A 12565-nucleotide genomic window follows, 5' to 3' on the forward strand; every position below is an offset into this window, starting at 1 on the left:
CTCTCATCTGTAAAGTGCAGTGTTGATGATATGAGTTCTGTCCATGTCTGTGAGCCTGCAAAGGGAAATTTGTCACTAATTTTGATGAGATGGAGGCCTGAAAAAAGTGTACTGATTAGGGAGTAATACAGGTAATGCAGGAAGATTCTCAGAGTAAAGTCTGAGGACTTCAAAATGAAACCTCCTAGAATAAGAAGGGGAGAGGGAAAAGGGAGTGTCACAGCAGAGAATGGGTAGAAAAATGGTGTAATTGCATGAGTACCACCATGCCCATTTCCTTAGATGATCTCATTTGAAGCAATAGGAAGGAATTAGTTAGAACATGCAATGAAAAGAGGTTTTATGAGATCATGAGAGAAGCCTCATGTGTGCAGAGCCTAAAACAGCTCATGAGGAAACAGGAGGAAAATATGCCATAATGTCACTGCTTCTAAAATCAGCCTTGCTTTTGATAGAGCCCTGATTTTTTTGTTCTCTGACTATGACTTTCCTATAGAGTAAACCCTAAGCTTGTTGTGGAGCTACTTTTCTGATGGCTGACAAGGGGCATAGAAAGAAGGCTTGGGCTGTGCTGTGAGCATTCAAACTGCTCTGACTCTGGGTTACTAGCATGGATGTTTAGTTGCTTGGGGCTTAGGGAATGATGACACATGAAAATGGGGAAGCTGTCCGGCTTTGGCTTTGCACAGTGCAAAACGGCAGGCATTTCAAAAAACAGCCAGACCTTTTATCCTGCACAAGGAGTCACATGTACCTGGGTCAGGTTGGTAGCTATGCATACTCAGCTGTAAGTACAGAATAGAACAACTGGAGAAACATCAGTATTTAATTCGTAAACAGCTGAGCCACATAATGCTGTGGAAGAGCATAATCAAAGTGTTGATCATAAATGCCTGGCAGTTTCTAGCCAGTGTTATATGGGCTTCTGTTCTCTCTGCCAAGTGGCCAAGACTCAGCTTGGTCTTTTTGTGAGGCTGCCCCAAGTCAGCAGCAAGTGTTGGTTCACCCTTAGGGGGCTGTATCTGGCAAGCTCTGGCATTAATTCTCTGTAGTGTGAGGCAGTGCCCCTCTGTACAGAGACTGGATTTGTCATTTGGCAGCTCCGTTCCCCTTCTGAGGTAGAAAAGACTCTGAGTGGCAGTAAGGCTGAGCAACCTGCCTCATGTCACAGAATATCTGCATCATAATCCTTGTTCTCGGGAGGAGTGCATTTCTAAGCAGTCACCAGGAAATGAGATTTTTTTTTTTTTTTTTTTTTTTAAGTTCCTTCCTGAGTCTGACTAGTTTTAGGCATACTTCATTTGGAAGATCACAAAGGAGGATCTTACAGAAGGGGAACTGCCTCTCAAAGACATGTGCTTAGAAAGGATAATGAGTTTGGACAGCAATATTAATCTATTATTCTGCTAACTGTTAAGCACTTCTCTATCTCTGGAATCATACCCCATTTACCCAGTTCCTGTGAATATGAAGTGACTGAATCAAGCTGAGGAGGTCAAAACGCTTTTGATATTTAAAACCTTGTCATCTTTTTTTTTAGCTTAGAAGAGCAAAACGTCTGAAGTTCATGAGAGATGGCTTTAGAGACATGTGGAAGCTGTCTGAGTTGTCTGCTGATACCTCTTGCACTTTGGAGTATTGTTGTTAACATACTATTATACTTCCCTAATGGGAAAGCTTCACATGCTGCCAGTTACCAGCTTCCCAACTATGTGTGGTATTTTGAAGGGATCTGTTTCTCAGGTGTGATGGTAAGTGTGGATTATATGGATTTTTAATGAATTACATTCTATTGCAAATAATACTGGGTTACTGTGCAGCAATGTAATTGTGCTTTTAAAGAGAATATGGATTACTTTGCCAAAAAACACTGCAGGCAGAAAAATGCGGTCAAGCTGAAAGAAATGTGAATATACTGAATTACATGCTATGTATACTATTTTAATTTCATGTAAGTGATTTTGCAGGGTTGACTGTTTTTTTTTTCTGCTGGCTTTTTATTTATGTGTCATTTATGCTTGTTTTATGGAGGCAGGCACTATGCTGATTTTATCCTCTATGGAAATTGAATTACAGCTCTTTTACCAAAACGAAACCAAACCTTGGTCTAGTGATGGACTTAGCAGTCTGGGGATAACAGTTGGACCTGATGATCTCAATGGTCTTTTCCAACTTAAATGATTCTATGATTCTAAAAAAGCTTCTTATGACTGTTGAGATGTTTTTAAGAGCTGTATACAGCCCAGTATTTAGAAGGCAGTTTGCTGTGCATCAAGTGACACTGTCACTGGGCTAAATACAGAAGATTGTCTCACTGTGATTGGCATGTTAGGATTTTCTCCATTACATTTGTAATATGTTCATCTGTAGTAATGAACTTAACACAGAGTTCCCCACAGCTCATACTATTTGCTATGTTCATAAAGGACTGTAGCCTCAGGGACAGAAAAGAGTCATGTAGTAAAAGTACATGCACGCAATCAGTACTTTAAAAGGTCTCATCTGCGTAAGTAAGGGGGGTTTATGAAGGTACTGAAGTGGGAGAGTTACTAAAAATGAGACATTCTTTTCAAAAGTGTTTTTAGCCTTAGGATTATTACCAATTTATTAAAAACGTATATATTATTACCCTGTTACAAACAGGGCAGCAGCATGTGAGAGAATAGTGTTGTGACTCAGAAACATTCCTTTTTCATGTTTCCCCTTTGAAACCAGTGCCTGTCTGAGTGGCACTTCGTGGTTCTGGTCATTTATTGAAATGATTCTAGTATCAGGTTTGCATAATCCAATAATCTAAGAAAAACAGTATGGATACTTGACAGGGAAATTAAATGAATGTCCAGGTGAATTTAATGAAAGGCTTGTAGGTACTGACTTTTTCTAGCTTAACTGTGTTAGTAAGGAAAGTGATATCCTGATATGTGTAGCTGTGTCAGCAAGAAGCGGTTGAACTAATGTGGTTGTACCAATCAAATATCCTTCCTTTCATTGTTACTGATTCTTTTACTTGTGAGCTTGATTTTTATTCTTTCAGCTTCACTGGTATAGCTTTGTCCATGCTAGTAACACTTTACTGTGGTAGGAGACATTGTACTCTTGTCTTTGAGGTATAAGAAACAAGCACAGTGACAGCCTAACAAAAACGGTCCAGTTCCATGGTGTGCCTTGAGAAATTGTGCTTTCCTACTGAGCAGCTTTAAAATCCCAGCAGAACATAACAGGTGCAGTCCCTGCCTTCCACAGGCAAAGGAGACTTTGGCTTAATATCTGCAGCCATTTCACTGACCTTATGGTGTCCCCTTATAGATCCTTCTACTGGCAGTAATTCTAATAACACTGGAGTGCAGCGTGTTCTATCGGTGCTGCCAGAGTGAGAGCTGTAACAAAACCTACAGGGTGAGTTTGTGTTTTATTTTTGTGTGTATCTCTAGCATTTGTTCTGAGTGCCTTCCTGCTCCTGTGATTCTAGCACAGGGGTCCTCAAACTACGGCCCGCGGGCTGGATACAGTCCCCCAGCCAGGGTCCTCAATCCGGCCCCTGGTATTTACAGACACCCCCCCCCATCCCCCCCACCCGGGGTTGGGGGGGGGAAACCAAGCAGCTGCAGATGACTGCCTGCCACTTCATCCACGCCGGCCCCCTGGTTAAAAAGTTCGAGGACCCCTATATCTAGCACATCCTTCTGCCCTCTCCTCTGCTGTTTCCACTTCCTTTCACAGAGGATTCTAAGTCAGGTTGAGAGGTCACAGAATTTATAGCTCCTTCCTTCTCATGCATAAACAGGATGAAAGAAAATTAAACAAACAACAACACACCCACCCCACCTCACCCCCCAAAAAAAATCCTTGTAAAATAGAATAAGAATCTAGAAGGCCTGGGAGTTTCAATGAAGTGCCCCAACTACATAGCTTCATCCCCTTGCTTGTATTATTTGGAAGTTATTTTTTCCAGTAATGACTCAATGTACACTACTTGGGATGCAAACATGTTTAATGAGTGGTTTTGTTCCTCTAGCATTTTGGGAAACAATTTCGCAAAAATGCAAGTTTAAAGAAAAATAATCCCCAAACAGTATTTAACTGAGAATTATGAAACAGTCTTAAACTCTGTCTTAATCTTTATTTGCATGTGTGTGCTTACTATTCTTTACCTGGTATTTTTCTTTCTAAATTTTGAAGATTGGGACAATCAAATGTGAAATTCAACCCCAAGGAAGTAGCTAGGTAGGCTGAATGACTGTATTTGCTGTGAACAATGTCCCCACACAGTAATATTATTTTTCTCTCTTTACTTCAGAGTTTTATTTCAATTGTGCTAGCTCTTCTTGGAGTTGCTTTCTCTGGATACAGTTGCATCATTTTTACCTTGGGATTGATCCAAGGCCCCTTCTGCAATTCATCAGGTGGTTGGGATTATATCTTCAAAGACACTGCTGGAGGGTAAGAAACATCAATGTGACTGTTCTGGAGGAAACTGTTCATTAAAACAACAGTCAGACAAATTCTCTCAGAGTTTTAACACAAAATGGCCCAGTCTTTTGAGCATCAGAATCCTCAAAGAAGGTATTTGCCTCCTGGTAAGGAAAGGCTAAGTGTAAGATTCTTTGTAATGATCAGACCTGGAGATCATCTAGCTAAGTATCCTTTTTCAGGTGGTGGTCACAGTCATGTGTAATAAAGAATATAAAATTAGAGTGAGTGTAGATGGATACTTTCTCAGAATATTCTCTAAAATTATTCAAGTTTTTTGTTCAAAGGTTATAGATGGCATTTTTATATTTAGTGATGCAGTAGGTTTCTTTTTAACTCCTGTAGATCAATGGAGTCTGTGGTTTGATACAGCTGCTCTGTCTCATAAAACATTTAAGTGGGCTAGACAAAGTGGTGTCCATGTCCCAGCCTCCTAGAGGCGTGAAGGATTTGATTCAGATCTGTAACCTGAGGCTGCTTTTGCAATATTTTATATTCTCCCTTTAAAAGACCAAAGTTTTGTAAGATTTTAATATTCCAAGGTGTATAATGCCAAGCTGTTCCAGCTGCATTTGAATGCACTGAGGATTAAATTTGTCAGAGGATTACAAAAAAGTTCCTTCAGCATCCAACAGTGGTTCCTAAACTGTGGCCTTCTCCAACTTAAGTCAGCTTTACTTTAAAACACTGAAGTGCATCCTGCAATCTCTGCTGCGTATCACCAGTATTACCATCCCACTTGAAAATAAGAATGGGAGTTTTGAGTTCAGCGTAAAGGGCCAGATGCTGAACAATGCACTCCAGTTTTGCTTCAGAGCATTTCAGTTATGAATGTTGAAGGAAAAAAAGTGACCGACACTGAGCAAGTGAGTCTAACAAAGCTTCTTGCAATTGACTTCCAGGCTGTAGCATGTCTCGCAGTTAAAAGGGCACACATGAGCTGTGCACATCATGATCCTCAAGGATGCAAAGCATGGCTCTAGAATAACTGGAAATTGCACGTGGTGACTCTTAGCTCTGCCATTTAGGCTGTATGCACTGGTTAGAATGATGGTGTTGGGGTGTTCCTGCTCTCTGCAAGGTACTGATGTCAGCTGGACTTAACCTACAGCTGAAATTAAATCAATGAAAGGAAAATTCTTGTTTTAAACTTGTCTTCTGCCATTTAAAAAAATGGCAGTGTCTTTCTAACACTTGGGTGTCTAACAGGGAAACTAATGAAGCAGATGTGTTTGAGAAAAGTAATTTTTGACTCAGCTGCGTTTGACAAGCCCATGCAGGATTTATGCTGGTATAAAGAAAGACTAGAGTCTGGCTCCTAAACTTGAAGCATATAAAACCCAATATGCTTTTTCTATATATTACAGGTAAAATAATGTGTATTTTATTTTATTGTGCCCACTGCATTTAATTTACTTCACATTGCTGTTTCTCTAATAGGTACCTCACAGATTACCCTGCTTGGTCTCGGTGCACTGAACCTGCTAACATAGTAGAGTGGAACATCATTTTACTCTCTATTCTGATAGCTCTTAGTGGACTCCAGCTGATCATCTGTTTCCTCAAAGTGGCTGCTGAGTTGAGACGGACACTCTGTGGAACATACTCTGTTTTTGTCCAGGTAACAAAATATCTGAGGTAATTTCTTCAGCATCTCCAAGTCAGTTTAGCTTCAGCAATTTCTCTCAGTTGAGGACCTACCCTTTTGGTTTATGCATTCTCTATGCTACTGCATTTTTATTATCAGAGGATATGTATCAATAATATATCTATTGTGTTTGATTCATCCACTAATTCCTTGTGGTACAGAGGTTGATGAGTGTTAACTCTGACTGCTAAGGTTAGGATTGAGAAGAAAAAAAAGTGTGGCTGAGAATTCAGCACCAGTGCTCGGTTCGTTACTTCTATGTCAGCAGAGGCTTCTGTGCGCCTTTCTTCTAGCATTAAATTTAGTTATTCTTATCAGCGTGTGGGTTTTGCAGCAAACAGAAGAAGGTGTGAGAGGTAATAAGTAGCAGTCATGATCTAGGCATCAATTTTACTATGTTTTCAGTAGGTTACTGAAACAATAACTGAGAGGGCTCTGCTTTGGACAGAAGAATTAGTTGGAACCTGAGCTCAAGTGAATCATGCTGCTAACCTGCACACTGATGTGAAGTGGTGCCGTTTAGGATGACATTCAGTTTCCCCAGCTTTGGAGTTAGGGTGAAATTAGACATGCTTACCCCTCCCTGTCCATCTGCACTGGAATTGAGGAGCCCTCAGGGTTTTTATGTAGCCAACAATTTCAGTGACAGCAGATTCGAGAAAGACTCTAATTAGGAAAAGCAGCAACCCCCAAAAGCGTGTGTGCACAGGTATATATGTACATCTGTGCACACACACATGCATGGTGGGGAATGTTGGGAGGGCAGACAGGTAAGATGGCAGTGCCTCTGCAGCACTAAGTCTCCAGACCAGTGCTGGTCAGTCAGGGTAGGGGAACTGCAGGTGCCCGCAGAGGGCCTTGGGCAAGCAGGCAAGGAAGCATTTCTTGGAGGAATTTACTGTAAAAGCAACCTACAATAAGGTCAAGGCCTGAGGCAGTTTCTCTCAAAAACCATTTTGCCTGCCAGTGAAAGAGCCTTATCCAGCTGGGACCCAGCCCAGCTTTCAGTGAAGCCAAAAGCAGTACTGCCAGCTTGTCCCGGGGCGCAGAGCAGGGTCACCTCTGGAGCTCTGAGGGGGTGTCAGGTTTAGATTGGATGTAGATGTTGAACAATTTCCATATTAAATTAAGTTGGAAGAAAGAGGGCAATTACTTCCTTCCTCTTTTATTTGCAGCCTGGGATTCTCTGAAAACGGCAAGGAAATCTTCACTGCTTTTCCCCCACCCCCCAGAAGAAGAGAGAAATGGCTTCTCCAGTGTTTACAGTGGTAGATTTGCATGCTGCAAAGACAAATGAAACCCTTGTCTTAAATCTTTTTCTCTCAAGCCTCTCTATTTTGGATGAAGTTTTTTGAACTCTTTGACATCTACATTTTTCTAGTTGTTCTCTAACCTGTCTGGTTGTCCTTGGCCATGACTTCATTTTTTTACCCTCCAGCTTGTTCTGACAATAGGAAGGTTTGAATACCATGAAACTGCTTTTATATTGAAATCACCTTTTTTTGAATAAACTGCTATAGAACTGCTTTTACGGTCACCTCTCTTTGTTTAGAACATAGGAATGTTTGTTGTTCTGAAAGGGCCTGATTAAAAGCCCAGTATGTCAGGAGAGTTTGTTCCCTTGAGAATCAGTGCACTGGATGAAGCCATGATTTCTAAATGAATAAATGTTAGTTACAGACAGACCATGATAGTCACAAAGGATGGCAGCCTATTCTGCTCGTTGGATCCCGGGAGTTCTTAACTGCACAAAGCCATTACTGGAAAAAAGCCATCCTGCAGTAAGGCTTTTAGAAAGGCATCTGGGCCTGATTGAAAGATTAGATACACAGCTCTGAAGTCAGCCATGCTAATTTGTGCACATTAATAGCTGCACTGGCTTTCTTCTTATGTTATACTCATAGGTAAACTTTGTTGTTGTTGTTGCCGAAGTATTAAGTGATTTGAGAGGATATAGGAGGGAACCTTGTGAGCAGCCAGTGCTAGCCTGTTATACTCTTCTAAATACCCTGGCCTTGCTGCAATGGAAAGCTAACATTCTTGACAATAATAATGAGAAGAAAAAGAATAATCTGTTTTAAATTAGCAGTCTTTTTAATTTCTAAAAGAATTATTTTTTCATTCCCAGTGGAAATTCAGGGATCCACAGTAAAGTGGGCATATGGCTCATTTGCAGCTGTATGGGCAACATTTGGCTGTATTCAGCACTCTGGTTTTGAGAGAATGAACACCCAGAGAAAAGCAAATTATGTACTTCAGACTGGCAGTAATGCACATAACCCTGTTACATCAGAACCATTAGGATTCAGCTATATCAACATCTAACACTAGACACTGTTAGAAATGCAAACCATACAATAAGTGGCAGCTGTGGGTAAGATATTTAGAAACAATAGAGTATATCATTCATTAAATTCTGTTTCAAGACAACACTGAGATTTTACGTTGATACTCCTTTATCAGATTGTTTTGAAAAGCTGATTTCTTCTTGTAGGATTTGAACAATCTATCTGAAATTTTAATTGCTTAGTTCCTATTAAGTTACAAGAAGTAACAAAGAAATTAATGATGTTTAAGAATGGGGCTAGTCTTTTGGGAAGCAGTTCAAGGTGGCATGGATGTTCAGAGATGCATGATAAAAAGGCATGATTATAAAATGGAGACACTGGCAACTGTGCATTTGTTCTTCCCTAGGCTTAAATATACATCATGTTGTGTATCTACTTAAATGATAATCCCGCATCCTTACAGATTTGTGGGTATTGTTTGCAGACAGAAGGAGAAGAAAGGAAACTTTTAAACTGACCCATACTCCTACCAGACATCTTGGGGAATCTTGCTGATTTCATTCCTGCAAACCATGGAGCTGTTGATTTTGAAAATGTTAGAAGTGTTTGAAAAAAGGTTTTGGTTATCTGGATGGAAAATGGTATGTGTGGGGTAGACATTCAAAGCAGGAAAACCCCTAGAACTGCTAAATATTCCTGAAGTGAATGGCTGCCATTTCACTGACAAAAGCAAACAGAGTATTCTAGGTAGACTGCAGCTCAGCCATGGGGAAAATACAGGCTTATCTTTAGGCAAACACAGCCTATTGAGATAGATTTGGCTATGCTGGATGAGAGCAATGAAATACCTTAAAGTTACACCTGGAAACTCTTAACCCTTTATCTTGCTCCTCTATGTGTCCTTTCCAATTTTCAGTAACTTCTGCTTGTGGAAAGTCTTTGAGCTTGGTAGACAGGAGGCACAAAATATTATCTCGTTTGACAGCTTTTTCCATAGTAGTAGTATTAGTGACTGTAACTAACCACTGGCAAGAATTGGCCAACCTTAATTCATCATGGGTTGATTTGGGTTTTTTTTTATGATTGTGTCTTGTGAATTTACATTTCTCCCCTACCACAGGCTTGTATCTCCTATTTTAGTGTCTTAAATCAAAGAAAGAGATGCGTAATTTCCTTCTTGTTGGCCATACTAACTCTGCAGTCCTCTTTATCCATAATCCAGATATTGGCACCTCTGTTGGCATAGCCAGAATCAACTGTGTCTTGACATCTCAGCTTTTAAATGGGAAGTTTATTAATTTTAATATGGTGGTAAGACTACTACAGATGCATTTACAAATTTAACAGCTTGTTTCATATAGGGATTTTGGATGTAAGGTGAAGTTAAACTTGATGCAATCAATTTAAGTCCTGATTCAATCCTAAATGTGGTGTCTCTTGTTAAAGAGATGCTATGAACTGTACCTGGTAGCAAAACCAAGGTTCCTGTAAGAAATATTAACTGACTGGAAATCTTGACATAACCAGCAACTCTGATGGTGATGTTTGCGGCAGAGTGACTGTCTGGCTCTCCAGCTGCAGAATACAGACCTCACCCCGACAGCAGCAGAGAGGAGTGGGCCACAGAGCCAGGACAAAGCTCACACCATGCCAGCAGATGAGAAACCATTTTTTGAAGAAGTGTTCCTGAACCTGAAGTGCATGTGCTGACTGCTGAAATCCATGGATAAAATACCTGGGACACACCTGGAAAGCAGCTGCAGATTTGAGTTAGTAAACTACTGTAAGTGAGCAGTTCATGCTGAAATCTTAAGCTAAGAGTTCCAGCATTATTTGTTCCTCATAGCCAATGCATTTTGCCAGAGTATTATGATGCTGTGTCTAGAACAGAAGTGTCATTTGTTTTAGTTTAAAATGCTGCAGCTGGAAGTAGCTGTAGAGACTCTGTTTTGACCACAAATAATTGTGGGCAGAGATTTGTAGTAAAGCACTCTGGAGCCCCATACACACCTTTGCATTTTGGGGCATATTATTCCTCCTGTATGTAAAAGTGAGTCTCACTGAAATACAATTTCCTGACTGCTAATTCTTCACAAGTTGGATGGAGGCTTTTTCCCACATTAAAGTAGAATATAGTGGCAGAGGCCAAATGAAGCTCCCCTGAACTTTAAAGCATATTTACCTGCAGAGTTTTGCAGGAGGTCAGAACAACAGCATGAGCAGCAGGCCATAGACACATCATTCAGATTAGGGTATTATGAAATGGTGGGGATTCAGTTCAGTCTCACTGGGAGCTTTTGTTGGGGCTTTTTTGTCAGAATATTCTGTTTTGGTTTTTTCTTTCCTCAGGGAAAATTTTTCAAGTAAAAGATCAGCTTTATATTTTCAATGACATTTTGAGGACTCTCAGAACAGTCAGCATTTCAGCATATTCAGTATGAGAAGTGTTGTGTTGCAAACCAGTAAGGGGATATTCATGACACCAAACTGCAGACTCATAATTTAACCAATTAAATTAGGTGCTCAGTCTTTGTAGGCCCTGTCTACCAGAGAAAGAGGTTCCTGCCCTTCAGACACCTCTGAAAATAATAATACAGGCTTGGGAAGCTAAATCGCCTCTAGCTTTTTGAGTTCCTTAAGAGAAAGATAATAGGAGTGTGCTTAGCCATGCAAATATCTTCAAGTTTTGGTGAGGTGTGATTAAAAATAGTAATGGAAAAATCTTGACTGTCAGAAGTTTTTGTTTTGTCTTTAAATAAAAACATCATGCAGTTCTTTCACAAATCAAGAAGGAGTAATTTTAGAGGAGTCAAGGGACCAAGGCAAAGAAATACTCTTGTTTTTATCCTCACATAAATGTGGAAATTTTAAGGATACTGCTTGTGTGGGTTTTTTTCCTCTTCCTCAGTCTGATGGGAATTTGAACAAAAATAAACCAAATAACCCACCTATACATGAACATCTCTGTTAGCTGTGTACTAAGGAATGACTTTGAATTTAATGAATTTGAATTTAAGTAGTATAAGAGAAGGTAAACATTTTCTCATTTTTACCTTCGTAAATGTACAGATGGGGCATATGCAACTTGTACAAGCTGATCTTTCCACTGAACCACTCACTGGCCTTCATCCATGCAAAGGAAAAAAATACAAACCTACAAAAATAATTTTAAGCATGTGATGCCAACCTTGGAAACTCCAGAATTTCATCATAGATTTGGTCAGATTTCAAAAACTTGGCTTTGGCCACAGTCATTTGGACAGAAGCAGAATCCTCCATTTAATGCAGATGTGTAGAAGATTCCAAAAGGTGAGATTATGAACTTCAGTATTCTGACAGTGCCTGGAATTTTTTATATGACTAGTGATTAAAATTGGTAATTTATCCTTATACCACAGTTCTGGTAAATAAGTTTTTGATTTGTATGTCATTAAAGGAAACCTGTTGTACTTTAGTTATATTCTGAAGCTTAGTCTTCTATACAAAATAATCATGATTTTTCTAATCATTAAGAAAATAGCTTCAAAGAAGATTGTGGTTATTACAGATACTTTTAAGTTGCCATACAATGAAAAATGTCATTTAGAATGACTGTGACTGTGTCAGTGCTCATAGTGCAGAAGAGATCTTTTTTTAAGAATTCCCAAGTGACTGAAGGTACATATTTGTCAATAGCAGCCTTTACAATTTGCAAGTTTACAGGTGGCTTTGCATGTCTAAAGCTTCAGACACAACCATGGTGCAATGGATATATGCTTGGGAAAAAAAAGCAATTACAAACTTAGGTGGTTTTTAAATGTCCTATGTTTAAGGTGCAATTTTGTTCTTATTTTTCAATCAGACTAACATATAAATTGTTTACAGAACTTGAATAAAGCAAAATATAGCCTTCTGCACTGGGTGGTATATTTAGGTAATGATAACATTTAAGATTATCTGAAGCTTTATACATCTGTTGTGCTTTTAATCATTGAAGAATGTGACCTATCCTGTCTGGTGATAGACTAGGAGGAAGATAACATAAGTAGTTTGTTTTGTTGAATTTCTGAGCCTCATTTCCATTTGGGCAACACTGAAACTGCTTGAGAATGAGATGCTAACATCCCCTGCCTCCATACATGGACAGCCAGGCCTTTTCATCTCTAGCTATATATGCCAC

At 39.6% G+C, this 12565-nt stretch overlaps 1 protein-coding gene across 9 annotated transcripts in view; it reads left to right on the top strand.

Annotated features, from left to right (window-relative positions):
• The window catches only part of LOC121096597 (transmembrane 4 L6 family member 1-like), a 53727-nt gene extending 51982 nt beyond the window's left edge, over positions 1 to 1745 (top strand). For 6 of the 9 annotated variants that reach the window (XM_040612732.1, XM_040612733.1, XM_040612727.1 and 3 more), the window contains one exon: positions 1541 to 1745. In XM_040612732.1, coding sequence (XP_040468666.1) covers positions 1541 to 1648 — 108 coding nt within the window. In that variant the 3' untranslated portion in view covers positions 1649 to 1745. The remainder of the gene's footprint in view (positions 1 to 1540) is intronic. The other 3 variants (XR_005830610.1, XR_005830609.1, XR_005830611.1) reach the window with 3 other exon arrangements.
• The last annotated feature ends 10820 nt before the right edge of the window (positions 1746 to 12565 follow it).

The sequence above is a fragment of the Falco naumanni genome, chromosome 13 (assembly GCF_017639655.2).
Source record: "Falco naumanni isolate bFalNau1 chromosome 13, bFalNau1.pat, whole genome shotgun sequence".
Classification (NCBI taxonomy): domain Eukaryota; kingdom Metazoa; phylum Chordata; class Aves; order Falconiformes; family Falconidae; genus Falco; species Falco naumanni.